The sequence below is a fragment of the Gymnogyps californianus genome, chromosome 25 (genome assembly GCF_018139145.2).
Source record: "Gymnogyps californianus isolate 813 chromosome 25, ASM1813914v2, whole genome shotgun sequence".
NCBI classification, from domain to species: domain Eukaryota; kingdom Metazoa; phylum Chordata; class Aves; order Accipitriformes; family Cathartidae; genus Gymnogyps; species Gymnogyps californianus.
Genome location: NC_059495.1, coordinates 1,331,166 through 1,348,846, shown reverse-complemented (window position 1 = coordinate 1,348,846; position 17,681 = coordinate 1,331,166). Strand labels below are relative to the sequence as shown.

The following is a 17,681-nucleotide window of genomic DNA, read 5'->3' as shown; positions in this document are numbered from 1 at the left end:
CAATGGCATGTGCTGTATTGCATCTCCTTGTGCACGTACAACACCCTCATATCAGTTAATGACACTGATTTTGCGCTGGCGGCCTCAGCAGTAAATAGGTAGAGGACGCGAGATAAAGGACATAGGAAAATGTGCAACTAGAAGTTACTGTATCACCAGCTGTTGGGTTCTTTGTACATGTTTCTAAGACCTGGTAATTATCCAGAATTACGTGCCTCAGCAACCGAGGGGGCTTGTCTGGGCACAGGGAGCCAGCGGCATGCTCCAGCGCGGCGTGGCAGCGCAGCCCCGCACCGCACAATGCCAGCAGCAGCTGCAGGCAAGGGAAATTAAACCCTCCAGTGTTCAGATAAAACACGTCGCCTTCCAAATGACAAGACATGGAAGGGGAGGGAAGGACGTCCATTATCACGGGACGCAATTTGTTAGGATGAATAAATCGGGTTCTGGAAATGTGCTCTCCGCGTGCGCGGGGCCGAGCGCGGTGCTGGAGGCCGCTTCCTCCGCAGGCACGATGGGAGCTGGCTCCCCGAGGCAGCACTGGAGACCAGCCACCGAGCGAAACGCTGCTGGGGCCAGCTTTGGCAGGCTGGTGGGCGCTGCTGAGCCCGCTCCACGCGTGCCGTTCCTGGGCACCTTCACGGCACAAACTGGGGCAGGGGGCCCCGGCAGGATCTGGGGGACCCCGGTGCCCTGAGGAGCCGGCCGGGGGCTGGCAGCCGGGGTGGAGGTTGCGTCCGAATCAGGTCAGGCTCTGGAGGGGCTGAATAGCAGCACGCCCGGGATCTGCATCCATCAGCTAGCTGAATTCCTGCTCTGTCGAGGGCCCCTTTCTTATCGGCACTAATCCAGCGCAGCAGCTGCAGCAGCTCTGTAGCACTCGCTGCTATCAGGGCTGTGCAGGGCGCCCGATAACCCCCGCCTTCCTCTCCCGTGCCAGCAGCAAGCCCTCTTCGCTCTCCCGCACCATGTATGGCCACGGAGCCCTCTCCTCGGGGCTCTCGGTGACTGCCTGACGGCAGCGGAACACCGACAAGCGGAGCCCCGTGCGCGGGCGAGCCGCGGGCAGCCCGGGAGGCAGCGCCCAACCTGTGCCTGCCCTCCAGAGCTCCCGGCTCGCTCCCTCGAAGGAGACGCGTCTGCCGAGCCCTCTTGTCCTGGCAAGAGGCGTCCCCCGCACGCAGCCGGGTGCGCAGTGCCCTGTGCCAGCTGGCAGGACGGAGAGCAGCCGCTCCCCTGGCCCCTGCCTGTCCCCTCAGGAGGAGGAGAAAGGACGCTCGGGGCCAGTTAATAGGTACCGTGTGTGCTGGCAGGGCCCTCCCTTTGCAGAGCGGCGGTGCCGGGCGGCAGCCGGTACCAGCGGCAAGGGTGCCCATCCCGAATGGGTGCCCATCCCGAATGGGTGCAGCAGCTTGGGGCATGGAGATGTGCGCCCCTGCCCCAGCTGCCGCAGGTGAGCGTGGGGAGCTGGGGGGGCACGTGTGGCTGCGAGCTCATGTCCCACCAGGGCCACTGGCCTCATTGTAGGAATGTGCTGTAATTGCTATGCTAATTGGGACAAATTAAAGTATGCTCTGGGTGAAGGGCGCAGTGTTGACCTTGATGGAGAGATCACAGCCCTTGTGCTGGCCCCATTGCCTGCAGTGCAACCTTGAGACTGCACCGAGATCCATGCCAGGAGCAGAGCCAGCGGTGCAGAGGTGGTTGAAAATATACCACAGAACCCCGCAAAAAGTCTGTCTGTCTGTCTGCTCAAACCCTTCCCCTCCTTTGCACCTGCGAGCCACCGTGTCCCTGTTGGGCTGGGCGCAGCTATGGCACCAGGTATCACGGCTGGGCCCCCGGGTGTTTCCCAGGGCCAGCCTGGCTTCTTCTCCTGCGGCATGGGCTGCAAGGGCTGCGCAGCCCTGCCTGCCCGTGCAGTCAGGCGCGGGTTGCCTGTAGTCCCCCCACCCCGGGCACCCCAGCCCCGTCGCGGTGCCCTCCATCAGCCGTCCGGGTGCTGAAGCCTGCTTCTCCCCTCTCTCGCAGCAGCCATGGAGGCAGTGCTGATCTTCCTGTGCTCCCTGCTGGTGCCGGCGGCCGTGGCAGACGGTAGGTGCCAAGTGCTTCCCGCGTGCAGGAGGTGGCAGGGGCGCGGGGAAAGGCTGCGGGGCCCCAGAGGACACCCGCCCCTCCGATCCAAGGGGGCTGGAGCGGGGCGTGGGGCAGCAGCCCTAGGAGCCCGCAGCCCGAGCCGGGTGCCCGTGCCGGCAGGGGGGCTGGGTGGGGGGCTGCAGGGGCTCAGCCGGGGGGCTCGCTCACCTCACACCCCTCGTCTGCTTATTTCCAGTGGCCACCCAAGAGAAGGAGGAGGACCCCTTTAACTATGGTGAGCATCGCCGTGCGTGGGGATGGGTGTGCTGGCAGGGGCGTGTGCGCATGTGCGATGGGGAGCGAAAGAGGCTGCCCCCTTTTCTGAACCCATCAGGAACAAGCCCCTGTGTCTCCTCCCCCCCCAGATTACCAGAGCCTGAGGATCGGGGGGCTGGTGTTTGCCGTGGTCCTGTTCACTGTTGGCATTCTCCTTATACTCAGTAAGTTGGGGACCAGGCGGATGCTGGGCTTGCAGGCTCGGGCAGTGGGGGCCCTTCCCGCGGTGGGGGGGGGGGGCGGCCATTGGGAAAGGCCCTGGCCCCTTCCCACTTTGGCCACGCTCACGGTGTTTCTCTCCCCTCGCAGGCAGGAGGTGCAGGTGCAGTTTCAACCAGAAGCCCAGGTGAGTGAGAGCAGCTTGGTGGGGAACATCTCCCGTGGAGAGCCTCTCTGCCCAGCGCTCAGCTCCTCCCGGGCTCCCTCCCGCAGCTGGCAAGAGTGGCTGCGCTCTCCGAGCACCCCTTTCGGGTGCCTGCTGCCCAAAGCTGGGGGACGCTCTGCTTGCAGAGCTCCTGGGTGGCAGAGCAGCTCTGCACGCTCCCAGGGCGCCTTCCTCAGCGTGCCCCTGCGCTGTTGGGCATCCCACCCGCAGGGACGGGGTGCGGGTCCCGGCCGCTCTCACTGTGCTCCTCTTCTTGCAGAGCTCCAGGGGATGAGGAGGCTCAGGCCGAGAACCTGATCACCTCCAACGGTAAGGTTGCCTGTCCTGCGCGTGCTCTGCCGCCGCTTCTGCGTTGCAGCCGCCTGCCCGCGGAGCACGCAGCTCTGGGCAGGCGCTGCAAACCGCTCTGCTCTTCCCTTTGCAGCAACGGGAGCACAGAAAGCGGAGAACTGAACGAGAGCCATGCGGTGAGTCCCGGGGCTGCTGTGGACCGGCCCAGGCCATCGTGTGTCGCAGCCTCCGTGCTGGGAAGGAAGGGAGGGGCAGCCGGGGCTGTGTACAGGGGTGACTCCGGGGCTCGAGTAGGCTGGTCTGCTGGGACCGGGCAGCCCTGCATCCCCAGCATGGTGCAGGGGCGAGCACTGGTAGGGGCCGTGGCAGGGAAACATGCAGTGCTGGCGAGGTCCCGGGTGTCCCATGCTCGGCGAGCCCCAGGCAGCCCAGCAGGAAAAGGAAGCTGTTCGGATTTTCCCTTGCATGACCTTTCCTTTCCTTGTGCTCCTCCGCCTCAAAGTGCTTTTATTTTTTAGGGTCTCTAGAGAGCTGAGTGCGAGTCCCCTGGGGCGTCTCGCTCCTCGCCTGCACTCAGAGCTCCCCCGAGCTCCTGGGCTGTGGCCCACGTTCAGAGAGAGGGGAAGGCTGGAGCCTGTGCTGGCAGGAGCGTGGTTTGCGCTGCTGGTGGACGAGCCCCGCGCAGGGAAAGGTGGCGGCGGCGCTGCTCCCAGCCTGACTCGCTGCTCTCCTTCCCATGCAGACCTAGAGACCCGAGGAGAGATGCTCGGACCGCAGATGCCAGTGGCCTGCGAGGAAACTGAAACCGCAGCAACAGGTCCCTCTAAGGAGATGCGAAGCTGCTGTGTCTGTGTTACCCTCTGTACTTCAGCACCGGTTCTCTGTTTACTAACCCGACTCAACTCCGCTCACCGTCCTCTCTGCCTCCAGTGGTGTGTAATGTTGATGTGAGATGATCATTACCTCTAGGGCTAGTCGTTGCTGATGTTGTAATAGTGACTTTCTCTTCACCTTTCTCGTGCTGTGCGTGTGATTCGGGCTCCGTACGACCGGCAGGCGCTGCCCCTCCGGGCCGCCCCCCAAGCCCCGGAACGGGAGCCGCAGGGCAGGGCGGCGCGGGCTGCGGTGCACGGAGCCTGCCGCCACTGCCCCGGGGGAGCCCCGCGTCCCCCCACCCAGAGCCAGAGGCGCTCGGCGCAGCCCGCGCGGTGCCGTCTGCGTGCCGGGCGGTGCCGCTGGCAGGCACGCGTGGTTCACCCCGGCTGGCTTTGGGCATGGGTCGGCGACCAGCGCAGCAGCGCTTTGGGGGCCTGCCCAGCGGGACTCTGGACCGCGCGGTGCAGTTTCAGCAATAATCCTCCTGCGCGCCCCCAGCCCAAAGGCAGCCACGGCGGGGGGCGAGGCAGGCAGGGACACCCCGCGGCTCGACTTCCCTCGGTGGTGGCATCTGGGTGCTGGAGTTAAGGCTGAAGGGAGCTGCTCCCCTTTCTCGCCTGCTCAGCACGCCCCATTTCTATCCCTGGCTAAAACCAAGCCGTCGGTGTGGGATGCCGCTTCAAATGTGAGGAAATGCTGTGGTGGCAGAGAAGCCCGCGACATCCCCCGGCACGGTGACACTGTGAAAGAGGGCGGCTGCGCAGCGGTGACCCTGCTAACCAGCACAAACCAGCTCCTCGCCAACGCTCTGCCCGCCCCCGAGACGGAGGCGGGCAGGTTAAACAGTCTCTGAGGGCTAAAGAGAAACATGGACTGAAATAAAGATCCTGTCCTTGCTTGTCTCCGGCAGGGAAGGGGCAGCGGCGTTTCCTCCTGGTGCTCCTTGCCCTTCCTGATGCCTTGTCTCTCCCTGTGCCGTGGCCCAGGCCACCGCCACCCGCGTCAGCGCTGCGTGTCACCCCGTGGCTGTTACGTGTCGTCAGCCCCCTGCTGCCAACTGCCCCTTCTCCCCGCGGAGCGGCAGCGAGCGATGCTCAGGGGCTTTGCGTGCCTGAGCTCGCACAGTGGTGACACGCCAGCTCCAGAGGGGCTGAGCCCAGAGTCCGCCGTCACCTTGTTCCGCTCCTGGGTCAGAGGCAAAGCTGTGAGTCTGGCCCCTTCCCCAAGCCCGGGGGCGTGCAGAACCGCCGCCCCGGCTGGGGCTGGGGACTGCTAGCTTGGTCGTGGGTGCTTGCCAAGGCAGGGTCAGCCTGGGCAGCAGTGGGGGATCCCCAGGGCTGCACTGAAACACGTCCACGCGGCGGGAAGAGGTTCTCCTCCTCCAGGATGGTTTTGAGAGGGGCTTCGGCTGTGCCCACCCCACTGCAGTGGCCCTGCCTCCAGGGTGGGCTGTGTCCCTGTGTGTTTTGCATCCGTCGGCGGCGCTGGGAAGCACGCTCTGTCCCATCTGTGCAAGGCAGAGGGACCGTGTCTCCGGTACCGTGTCCCTTCCCTTCCTCCTGGCCATTGCAGAGAGCTCTGCTCGCCTCCTGCCTCCACGCTGCTCCGCAGCCTTGGGCAGAGCAGACCCCACGCAGCCCAGCCCCTGCGTGTCAGCTGTGTGCGTGTCCCGCGTCGGAGTGCCCGTGGTGTCTGTAGCGTGCCGTCGGTGTTAACACGAAACAAAGAAATCCCTGTGGTGTGTAGAAACGGCAAAATCCTGACTGTTGTAAAATAAACTGAGCTATTGTGTTTCCTTTTAAATAGGCGAGTGTGCTGCTGTGGTAGAGGGCTGCTGTGGTGAAGGACTGGTGTGTTCTGTGCTGTGACCTAAGGGGGGACAGGAATAAAACCTCGTTTCTATCGGTGCCTGGCTGCGTCGTCTCGAGGGCCGTGGCGTTTCCAGGGCCGGGGGAAAGGCTGCGGGGAGTGGGACAGGGGCCGAGGGCTCCAGCTCTGCCGGGGAGGCTGGCTGGGCGAGCTGGTGGGCAGCTTCCCACGCTGTCCCTCTGCGGCCGGGCAGCGCCGGCAGCCAGGCTGGGGCGGAGGGGGGCAGTGGCAGCACACCCCCCCGGGCAGCACAGAGGGGCTTTGTGCTAGCAGCCGGGGGCTGGCCGAGCCCCCTCCCTGCCGCGCTCTTTTCTGCAGCCAGCAGCAGTTTCAGCAGTAGCCAGAGACCGTGTGAAGGGAGCGCGATGAGCGGCGAGCCCGGCTGCACAGCCCCGAGGGACGCGGGCACAGAGCCCCCTTGTCCCTCGGCCTTTCGGGAGCTTCTGCGTCGCAGCCGTCAGCTCCGTGACAGCGGGGCCCCCCGGACGGCCCCACGCACCACCCTCCCAGGGCTTGGCTTCGTCCCGCGGCGCCGGAGCTGAGCTGCCGTGGGTTCCGGGCGCCGGCACTCCTCGGCCTGGGCCGAGCCCTGGGCATGGCGAGCGGAGTGCTCCCTTGGGGCCGGCTCCCCCCGGTCACCGCAGCGCTAATCGGCTTGGGCGCGTGACTCCCGCTCGCTGATTGCGAGATTAGAGCAAACTGGATTGAACAGCTCGCCTGGCAGCTGGCCTCGCCGGCCGGGGCCGGCACAGCCCCGAGGGGCGCAGCATCCTGGTCCCCGCTGCTGGGCAGGGATGCACCACGGACATGGCTGTGCCGGGGTGCTGCAGGGCCCCCCGGGATGGCTCGACGCTGGGCTGGGAGGCGCTGACCCGGCCGTTGCCGGGACCTGCTGGCACCAGGCTGCGGGGATGGGGCATGCCGCCTGCTTCTTTCTAGCAAAAGGCAGTCGCGGCCCGTACCCAAGCCCATCCCTCTGCCCCCCGCCTCGGGCTCGCCTCCGCAGCGGGAGGTGAAGCCCAGTTGGCCGGCTGGGACAGGGACACCCGCGGCTCCGGGGTGCCCAGCCCTCCTTGCTGGCTGGCACGGTGGGTGCGCACCCTGCCCTCCCCTCCCGGGCCTCCTTCCCAAAGGTGGGCGGGAGCCCTGCGCCTCCCCTCGTGACTGCGATAAACATTACACCGAGGCCGTTAATGTTTAATGAGGTTTGTCTCCCAATTAATGTGCTTTCCCGTGGGCGCCCGCACCCAGAGCGAGACGCCCGCCGGACGACACGCCGACGCGATGGGTGACGGTAAGGGTGCTCCGGGGAGCAGGGCGGGCGGCAGGCACCCGCAGCCAGCACCCTGCTCGGCCCACCCCAAAGGGGCTTCCCTGGGAGGGCAGACGCCTTCACGGGGGCATCTCCCTGCGAGGAGCAGGGCTGGTCCCTCCTGCCACGCAGAAGCCTGCACGGGGGAAGCTCTCCCGGAGGATTTGGGGGAGACGTGGGGATGAATCCCCAGAGCTCTGCAGCCCGCTGGCGCATCGGTGTCGGCTGGTGTTTGGCTTCTCAGGGGGATTTCTCCTTCCAAACGGCTCCTGGCAGAGGGACGCGCAGTCAGGTAAGGTGACTCGAGCGGTGACACGCAGCCGTCAGACGGACGAGCCTGCCGGCACGGAGGGAGGCTGTCGGGACACACCCCGGTGCAAGGTGTCAGCCGGAGGGGTTGTTCCGTGCTCTGCACCGCGGGAGCAGAGCCATCGCTGCCCCGCCGAGTCCTGTGGGCAGCGGCGCTTCCCGACAGCGCAGCCTTAGCAAATAGCAACCGGCTGCTGCAAACAGTCGAGCCGGGTCTGCAGCTTCACCTGGAGCGCGAAGACTCCCGTGCATCCTGCGAATGCATCCTGCGAATGCATCCTGCAAATGCATCCTGCAAATGCACCATGAACTTTAAACTTCCTGGGGTGAAAAACAGGAATTTGGGAATCCTGTACCGGCTTGGCTAGACCTTAAGGAAGTCGGAGCGCTCTTGCTTGCAGTCTTCGTTCCTGACCTTTCCCACCTCGCCTCCCCGTCCAGGCACCCACAGCGAGCCCAGCGCCCAGGCCCTGGATCTCACTTGGGTTTCTCCTCTTTTCCAGAGCAAGTGCCCGAGCCGGACCTGGACAGGTTCAGCTACGGTGAGTGCGTACCCCGTGCAGCCCGGGGGCTGCGGGCAGCCGGACGGGCAGCCCACTCCCACGCCTGCCCGTGGGCTCTGCGCTGCGGGCTCAGCCCCACGCCTCGGCCGGGCTGACGCCCGCTCGGCTCTCCTCCTCCCCAGACTATGAGACCATCCGCAACGGGGGGCTGATCTTCGCCGTCGTGGCTTTTGTTGTCGGGCTCCTCATCATCCTCAGTAAGTGCCTGGGGTGGGCCGGACGCCCCCCTCGGCTCTGTTCCCCTGCACGTGGCCCCTTCTCCGCTCGCCTCCCTCCTCGCCCCGTGCCAGGCACTGGCGGGGTGCCGGGGCGGGGGGGCCGCCGACCCTGCCCCACCACGCGAGGGGTGGGCATCGCCCGCGGCCGGGGCTGCCTGGGAAATTTCCATCTAGGCAAGCTCCCAACAGAAAGCGAGTTGGGAAGGAGACCACATAAATATTTGGCGTTTCCCTGCCAGCGTCAAGGCTTCAGAGGGAAGGTCACTAATTAAAAATAGCAGAGAAAACTCTGACATTTCCAGAGTGAGAAACCAGCTTTCCCAGAGCCCTCAGACCTGGGCAGCTCCCAGAGAGGCCCGGTGCCGAGCGTGCAGGGCACGCTGCGACCCTGCCCGCGCATACAATACAGGCACTGCCTGCCCTGGGCAGTGCCAGGGGCTGCAGCTTCGGGGTCCGGGGCGGCGCAGGGGGGCTGGCCAGGCAGCGCGGCTGAGCCGGGGGCCGGGAGGCAGCACGTGGGGTCGGCGTCTCTCCACACTGGTGGGAGCCGTGCAGGAGGCCAGCCCCAGCGTGGAGGCGGGGGGCTCGGGGCTTCCCGCAGGAGCCAGACCCGGTGGTCGCCGGCGGGGGGACAAGCCCGCGAGCAGGACTGCTTCCCGGAGCAGAGAGGGGGGTGGATGAGATGGGGCAGGGGGGGAAGGCTCCAGCCACAAGAGACCTCAGTTGCTCCTCTTGCCCCCAGGCCAGCGGTTCCACTGCGGAGGGAAGAAGAGGAGGAGGTGGGTATTGCACGGTTTTAAGGCAGCCTCATCTCTCCTCCCCGTCCTAGTCCTGCCAGCTGAAAGGTTCTCGGCTCGTGCTCCCTCCATCTCAGCCATGTTGCCCAGCATAACACATCTCCCCTTGCTTTTCGCTCCTCAGACAAGGAAACGAGGAAGACCTGTAGCTGCAGGTAGGTCGCAGGAGGATGCACCCAGCTGGCAGCCTGCCTGTGCCGGGCAGCGATGCTTCGAGGGAAGTACCTACATGGGGGGCTGTCTCGGGAGGAGAGGAGCTGGGACACGCTGGCCTCTGTGCCCGTGTAACCCTTCTACTCGCCTGGTTGCAGAGCTGCCATGCCGCCGTGGAAGCAGAGCTTCATCCAAAGCAGAGAAGTCCTTGCCAAGGGCCACCCCTTACCCCGCTCCAGTGGATCCATTACCCTGCTCACCCCAGGCGAGGCCAGAACGCAAATTGCCCTCGTGCTTTCCCCTGTGTTAGATCCAGCAAGAGTTTCTTGGCTAATAAAGTTCAAGCTGAGAGAGGTTAAACTTTGTGCCCGAGGCATTTGAATCGCCCACTCTCCTGGCCCGGCACCAATGACTTTTCTGCCCTGCAGACATCTTCCAACACAGACCCAGGAAAGGTTTCTGCTGGCTCCTGCGTGCACCCACGGCACGGAGCAGCCGGCCGTCTCCGCTCTGGGTTTGCACTGGGGCCTGCGGAGCGAGGGACGTTCCTGCTCCCGGCCACCCTGGCTCCTTTGAAGAAACACCCCTCTCGCCCAGCGTGAACGCTGGCTGCGGGTGCCCGAATCCTGCGGCGCGTGCCCTTCCCCTGGATACACAGCGAGGGTTTGCAGCGCTGCCCCGCGCTTGTGCAGGCTGCGGGCCCTGTCGGGTGCAGAAGCAGGCGCGTGCTGTTTGTGTGGGGCCGTTTGTGCGCTCGCTTTCTCGGAGTGCTTGATCTGGGCGTCCTTCTTGGCCAGGAACGGGGCTGGGATGGTGCATGCAGCTCTCTGCTTTCACAGCCTCTCTCAGCTTTGGATACAGACGGAAACACCCCTTTAAAAAACCAAAAGGAACAAAACTCTCCGGCAGTTGGGCGGTGAGTGAGGAGGGCGGCGCGCTCCCGAGTGCCGGCTGGCAGCGGGGCTGGAGCCTTCGCTCCTCCGTGCTCGCGGTCCTGTGTGCGGGGCGGTTCCGAGGGCAGCGCTGCGTTCTGGAAGCCCGGGCGGAGGAGAAACCGGCTCGCCTGGTCCGGTTGGGCTTCAGTTGAGGTCAGACATTGACAGTAAAATAGGATTAGCTGGGGGAAGGTTATTAGACAAAATCCGTGCAATTTGTCTAATCTGAGGTGCTTATTCAACACAGTAAGGAGATTATTTTGAAATATAATTTTGACTTGACACTGACCCACTAATAAAGACTCGTTGCAGCTTTGCATAGCTCGAACAGCAGCCGGAGTCCTTCGGCGGAGGGAGAAAAGTGCCTCTTTAACAGCACAGGTTTGCTCGCAGCCGAGCTGGCCCTGCCCGCTCCCTGCTCCTTGCCGGCGAGGAGCGCAGTGCGGTCATGTCCCCCGAAAGAAGGAGCTAAAGGGCACAGCAGTCAGGAGGAGCAGCCGGCGTATGAAATGAGCCCGTCCTCAGCAGGGTCTCGCATCCTTGATGCCCAGGGCTCCCCGTCTTCCCCAGTGCCCGAGCGTGCCGGGGCTGAGGGCACAGGCATGCCCTTCAGGGTGCGTGTCCCCTGGCACCAGCTCCCCAGAGAGCCCCGCAGACAGACCCCCTGCAGCTCGAAGGGAGGAGATTAAGGGGAGCGAAAAGCCGTGTCTGGCTCCCCGCGCAGGGGGATCTCTGTCTCGGCACCAGATGGCATTAATAGCATTATTCTGCACGGCTTGCAGGCACCCACGTGTGCACGCACACTCACACGGCCCTTCGCACCCCTGGCTGGGGCCCGGGGGCTGCACCACGGGTCGGGGACGCTGGTGTGTGGTGGTGGAGCAGGACACGCTGCCGGCACCTGAAGACTTGCACTGGGGGTTACGTTTGGAGGCCAGGCTGTTATCAGAGCTGAACTGCGAGCAGCTTAGCTATGTGCCCCTCCAGGATGGAGCCAGGGAACCTGGGAACCAGGAAAAGCATAAGCAAATTATATGATGCATGGTAAACGTGGCCTCCCTGTGCCAGGGGCATGGGTGCTGCCAGCAGCCCCTGCTCGCCGGGCCGGCACACGGGCCTGAGCCACCTCCAAGGCAGGGTGCTCTGCTCCTCTCCACGCCTCTGCAGTCCTTTGCTTTGGATGTTGAGCCCAGGAGCTACAGGAGTGGGAAGCTGGGAAGACCAGAGAGAAAGGCCACCGTCTCTCCGCTCAGCTGCCTTTCTCCTGCCGCTGCCCCGGTGAGAGGCTCCTGCTCTCCCCAGGGCCTGGGCAGGGGGGTCCCGTCAGAGGGTGCCCGCGGGACGAGCCCCAGCCCCGCAGCCCTTTCCCTGCGCCGCAGCCCCGCGGGTCAGCTGGGAGCTGCGGCCTCGGCGAGGAGGCGTTCGTCTTCTCCCCTGAACCAGGCAATCTTGGAGGATTTCTCTCACAGTCCCTTGAGCCATTAATCTTCTCACAGTAAATCTTTTCTGTGACACAAAGGGGATCGGGTAAATAATACAGTGGACAATTGGAGCGTCCTTTTCCTCTGGGAAGACTTCCAGTTCCGAACAGCTTCCCCTTGGCACTGGCTATTCCCTGTTTGCTCCGCCAGTCTCTGGATGGACAGGTACGAGGGAGAGGGGCTCCGACTGGCTGTGGCTTTTGTGCTTAATCCACGGCTGAACGTGAGGAGATGAGGCACCGGCGCAGGAACAGGAGGAGCAGCAGCCAGGGAGGCTGGCTGTTCAGCTCGCCCAGCCTGGAGCCCGCCAGCACTGCTCCGCCATCTCCAGGATGCCAGGGATGCATTTGGCCCGTGAGGAAACGTGAATGCAAAATGTCTCCTCATTAGTTAAAACAGGAGAGCAGCAAATGGTGACTAATGGAGCCAAAGAGGAACACTTGACGACGTGGAGAGATGGGGCCGGGCTGGCGGGGAGCCAGCCACGCACCTCGTTCTCCCTTTGTTCTGCTCCCGAAAAGGCAGCGCATCCATCAACAGCAACGTGTCTGCCAAAACAGCAGCGCTCCGCGGTCTTAAATTATTCTTGCAGCCAAAGTAAATAACATTTCAGCCCTTATTTCCATGTTGCACATGCCCCAAAGCGGTGGGTTTTAGGAAATAACTGCTCACACTAAGATGGACGGCTGCCCCGGGGCCGGGCCCGCAGAACAGCCGTGCAGCAGCGATGCCGTGTGCGTGCAGCCCAGCAGCTCAGCTTCAGCAGCGCGAGCCTGGGGAGGGACGGGCTGGCTCCTCGTGGCGGGTTTCACGGTGGGCTGAATCCGGGAAGCAAAGACGGGTCCTTGTGACTCCAGTCCATGTGTCTCAGGAGCATGCCTTGGCCTTGCTAAAACTTTGCAGAGCCCCTGGTGACTCCAGGCTTGCCCTGGAGCTGGCAAGGACACGGGCCCCGCACGCCTCCCTCGTACGGGGGCTTCCCTCTGCTCCGTGTCGGGACTCCTGCCAGGCCTGGGCGCACACCTCACACACCCTCGCCTCAGCCAGGCTCCAAAACCCGGGATGCTGAAGAACTGCTCAGTGACCGGAGTACAAACTGCCACGAATCTCCCCGACTTGCGCTCCTAAGTCACTTGGGCGTCGGGGAAATCCTGCCCGCAGCTGCGGGTCGGGATCGTAAGAGCCGGCCAGGAGGGACACGCCGGCCGACGTGCCCTTGCTCGCAGCCGGGAGCGGGGCCGGGCACCCCGGGGGGGCCCGGGGGCAAGCGGGGCCCACGGGCCGGGGCGAAGGCTGCTGGCACCAGCCCCGGCCCCCGGGGAACGCGAGCCACGCTTCCCCGCTCCGCGCTGTAACGCTGCAACGCTAGAGGGAAGCAAAAATCAAGGTTCTTGCCTGGCAAGAGCCTTCCCCGGGAAGCGGGAGCGCGGTCGGGTCCCGGAGCATCCCGGCTGCCCGGTCCTGCCCACGCCAGCACCAAAGCCCGGCTCTGGGCGCGGGCTGCCGCTTGGTCCCGGGGGGCCCCGGAGCCCTTCACAAGCCGCGGGCGAGTCCCTTGTGGAAACGCAGCCGTTTCTGTAGTGCAAGCGACCCAAGGGGCTCACGGAGGATCCCGTTTTCGGGCAGGTTGACCGCCGGCATCTGCCTGGCCACGGGCTTGCCGGCCCCCCTTACCCGGGTACAAGCCCCTCGCCGCCTCCGGGGCGTTTATCCTCCCACCGCCCCGTGTGGCAGCCGCTCGCTTCCCCTCTGCCGCTGGGGAAACCGAGGCACGGAGCGGGGCTGCAACGTGCCCACAGGCAAGGTGGGGGAACCTTTCCCCCCTCAGCACCGCCCCGGGCAGCACCCGCAGAGGGCCAGCCTTGGGGCTGAGGGGCTGCTGCCCTGTGCCCAGGCTGAGGAGGGGCGCAGGGGGGAGAGGCCAGGCGTTGCTGCAGGGGACCGTGCTCGGAGAGGGAGGCCCTGCCGGGAATGCCAGGCCGTCACGTCCAGGTGCTCCCAGCAGTTAGCCTAGCTGCAGCCTGTCCTGCGATTACCCCCAAAGCCTTTTTCCTCCCCCCCGGAGGAGGGTTACAGGGCGAAGCCTGTGCCTCAGCCCCTGCGGAGCAGGGTGGCCGGCGAGGGGTCACAGCGGGCTGGCTCTGCTCGCCGGAGAGGTGCTGCAAGGCTAAGTTTGAGACTGCGTGGGAAGTGCTTTGTGGAAATCGGCTAGCGCCAGATAAGTAGCCCTGTTGTTTTAATGACTGCTTCCTCCCGGGGATTTGTCTGGGAGGGCGGCTGAGGGCATGGGGCTGGGGACCGGTGGGAGGCGAGGCATGCCCCAGCCGGAGGGACACTGGGGTGAAGGATGCTCCCCGCAGCGCTGCGTGCCCCTCGGCAGCATCTCTTCCCTGGCACAGGGCAAAGCCTTGGGCTGCAGCTGACGCCGGTAGCTGTGGGGGTGCCTGTCAGGACCCTCCTTTCGGCTGTTTTCCCCAGTGACCCTCTGCGTGCTTGTGCGGAGAGCGGTTTTTTGCATATTAGTGGAAGAATTATCCTTAGGGGAAAGCACCTGGCTGGCTAACGGGGTACGCAGGCATGGGGCACCCCTGTGACCCCCAGAGCTCTGGGGCCTGAGGGATCCTGGAGCTGAGAGCAAACGGTGCCCGGAGCCAGAACAAATTTCGAGGCGGGGGAGGTTAAAGGAGGCCGTCGGGTTCGAGTCGTTGCGGCAGCACTGCCCCTCGCCCTCCGGGAGAGGCAGAAGCGTGTCTGCTCTGGGAAAGACCCTCCTGTTCATGTTCTGCTGTGGCCAAGTGCAGAGGGTCCCTTCTCCCGGAGGGGGAAGCCTGTTGGGGCTCAGAACTGCGCACGAGCATGTGTTGCTGTAATTTCTCCCGTGTCTTGTGTGGAGTTTGGGCCAGGGGAATAATTCCTTAGTAGGAGCTTCACCTTTTAGCTAGCTGTGCAGCTGGGCTTGCTGCTGGCTCTGGCAGGTTGCTCGCTCCCTGTTAGCAGGTCAGTGGCTACAGGGAGGGTGAGACGCGCTTCTCGCAGCGTGTTAGGGCTGGCCTCACTTCCTAGGAGCCTCCTGTGTGCTGCCAAAGTGGAGGTCAGCGCTGCCCAAATAATTAACGTGATGATTTTCAGCCCTTCCTGATCACGGCTGTATGAAGCACATGACGCCGTTCCAGCCTGCTGATGGCGTGGATGTTAGCAGGATACCAGCTTTCCGGGCTGAACGCTCATGCAAAGGCGATGCACAAATGCTTCCTGCGCATATTCAAATGCGGGAGCTGCATTTGAAGGCTGATGTCCCCAAAGGGCGGCTGCTGGGCAGGAGCCGAGTCCCGGGTGTGGGCTCGCAGGAGCCAGCTCCGGGGAGCGCCTGGCTGCCTGCCCTCCGCTGCCAGACCCGCACGTGTGCCTGGCCACGGGAGGCTGACAAATGGCCGGGGCTGAACGATCAACGGAGGAGCAAAAGGGGCCATAATGAACGGCACAGACAGCTCAAGGGCTTGCCGTGGCTCCCCGAGCGTGACCCGGGGCTGGTCATTCCCCCGGTCAGCCTTTAGTTGTTGTGTCTTCTTGTGCTGCTTCCCGTCTTGCCAGCAGATGCTGTCCTGTCCTGGAGGAAGGAGCTTTTGGCAGGGGGAGGTTAGCACGCTCGGTAGAGGCTGATTCTCTGAGCTAGGGATGCTGAGGAAACTCGCTGGAGATGCTGAACAGCCAAGGGAGCTAAAAATGAACCGGTGAGTAGTGTTTACTCCCCCTGCACACGTGCCTCAGATGGCGATCTGTGAGGCCCTGCGGGTGCTGTGCCAGCGAGCGCCCCGCCAGCCCCCCTTTCGTTCACTCCGGAGCGTAGGAGGGCAGAAACGGCACCCGAGTCCAACACGCCGCGTGCCGGATAGCAAAACGCCGCAGCAGTTTTTGTGGCTGGAAGATTCCTGTTAGCAGGCTGGCCTGTGCTGCCATCCTGCAGCAGCTGCCGGGGAGGGAAGGGGGCAGATGCCTGGCATGTGGCTGGGGCTCCCCAGAGCCTGGGATTTGCTTGTTGCCTCGGGTACGGGCCTGAATACCAATTTCCTTGCTAAGTATCAGCTAACATCTGTATACGGATGTAGGTGGCGATTGAAATGCACCTCGATTCCTAGAGGGACGCGTGGGCGCCGGGTGCGCATCAGCTGCTGCTTCGTCGCCTCTCGGGACGCCGATGGCACGGCCAGGGGTACGAGTGAGCCAGGAGCGAGCGGCGTGGGGCCGGGGAGGAGCACGTGCACGCGTGGGAGGGCTGTGTGCCGGGGACACCCACGCACCGTGACAGAGCTGCTGAGGTGGCCTGGGAATGGGCTGAGTAGGGGGTGGTGACGGAGCTGCGGAGCTTGGCAGCACCGAGGAAGGGGAAGCACATCCTCAGAGAGGAGGAGGAGGAGGAGGAGGAGAAGGAGGAGGAGGAGGAGGAGGAGGAGGAGGAGGAGGAGGAGGAAAGGCCGTGGTGTGTCAGACCTGCACAGCACGGGCACAGCATTTGCTCCCGCCTCTGCCGTCGGCTTTTCGGCACTGAGGTCTGGGCGGGTGCACGTGCAGCCGGCCTCATCGTGCCCATCGCTAAAAGGAGGGTCTCTCTGGTGTGGGTGGCCTGGAGTAGGGAGGGGAAGGGGGACGCGGGGCGGGTGTGCGGGAGCCTTAGCCCTGCCAGCTTCTCCGTGTCCTTCGGCTGCGTCCCTCCTCCGTGAACTGGGAATCGCTCGCCCACGCTGTGCGAGGACCACCTCGGCGGTGTGGGTGAGCTCTCGGGCTCTTCCAAGGGACTCCCAAGTAGGAAGAATTGCGATGAACTGGTGAGGGTTGAAAATGGCCACGGAGCTGTTGTTTTTCTAAGTTTTTTTACTGGGTGGCGACGGCTAGGTTGTCAACTAAATCTAAACAGTGCTTTTTTAAAAATCAGTATGTGATGGTTTTTCTACTCGTTGTTTTGTCTGAAATCAGAATGCTTCAATCTTTCTTTCTGTTCATTTTCCAACGCGTTGGGATTGGAAAGGCTGCTTTGGAAAGCAAAGAAAACCTGCTACAGGCACTTCAAGAAAGGACATTCTGAACTGCTCTAGTGGTCCAGACAAATTGGCTTTGGTGCGACTAAGTCTCGGGGAGTAAGGTCCTAGGCTTGAATTAAGCCTTAGATAAATACACCCCAAAGTAAAGCATTAACCAGTATTTATTTGTTACGCGCTGGCTAGAGGGATGAATGTGTAATGAAGTCTGCCAGGCCCTGTCTTGCTTGCGTCCCCCGTCACGGGAGCAGCACGGGCCGGCGCCGTTCGTGTGGCGAAAACCTGCTTTCTGTCCTCGGGCTGCCAAAAAAGCGTCCGGGAGGCCCAGGGAGGAGGAGTGCTGCCAGCTGCGAGTCTTCGGTGGCCCGGCGGGCCAGGACACAGCTCACCCCAGGGAAAAGCCGCCTGGATGCAGGCGAGGTGCGGGTTTGCAGGGGATGGCGAGGGCGTCAGCTGCGCTCCGGCCTCCCGGGGCTGCGGCAGAGAGCTCAGCTTTATGGAGTGTGACCGGCGGAGCCCAGCTTCTCGCCAACCCCCGGCGGCGGCACCCGCAGACGGCGGCGGCCCCGGGTGCTTGCCCGGGCTCCCTGCCCGGGTGCGAGCCCATCATCGGCGCGGTGCTCGGTTTGGCGGAGCCCACCGGGCTGGGGGAGAGGCCGTTGGTGAGCACACCCCCTGCTCGCACCGGGGCCGGCCGGGGGAGGGGGAGGGGGAGGAGGAGGAGGAGGGGGGGGGGGGGGGAAGGAGGAGGGGGAGGAGGAGGAGGAGGGGGAGGAGGGGAGCCGGGCCGGGCGCTCCCCCGCGGCAGGGGAGACTTGCTCGGCGGGGGCTGCCGCCCTCCCAGCCCTGCGCGGCCGCGGCGGGCCCGGCGGGGAGCGGGGAGCGGGGCGGGGAGTGCGCGGGAGCCCGGCCCACCCTCCCGACGCCACTCGCCGGGAGAGGGGAGGAGGAGGAGGAGCGGCTGCGAGCTCGGCTCTGGGCACCTCACCCGGGCTGGCAGCGCGGCGGCAGGGAGCGCGGCACGCCGGGGGCACCGCACCGCCCGCA

General features: G+C 64.4%; 1 protein-coding gene across 1 annotated transcript; it reads left to right on the top strand.

Annotated features, from left to right (window-relative positions):
* Positions 1–1,166: 1,166 nt before the first annotated feature.
* LOC127025754 (uncharacterized) lies at positions 1,167–9,538 on the top strand. The gene is made up of 14 exons (XM_050910838.1): positions 1,167–1,294; positions 2,032–2,094; positions 2,333–2,371; positions 2,502–2,576; positions 2,722–2,758; positions 3,057–3,106; positions 3,222–3,238; positions 4,590–4,801; positions 7,039–7,127; positions 7,958–7,996; positions 8,140–8,214; positions 8,978–9,014; positions 9,157–9,187; positions 9,344–9,538. The coding sequence occupies exons 2-13, from the start codon at positions 2,037–2,039 to the stop codon at positions 9,179–9,181; spliced, it is 753 nt and encodes a 250-aa protein (XP_050766795.1). The 5' UTR covers positions 1,167–1,294; positions 2,032–2,036; the 3' UTR covers positions 9,182–9,187; positions 9,344–9,538.
* The last annotated feature ends 8,143 nt before the right edge of the window (positions 9,539–17,681 follow it).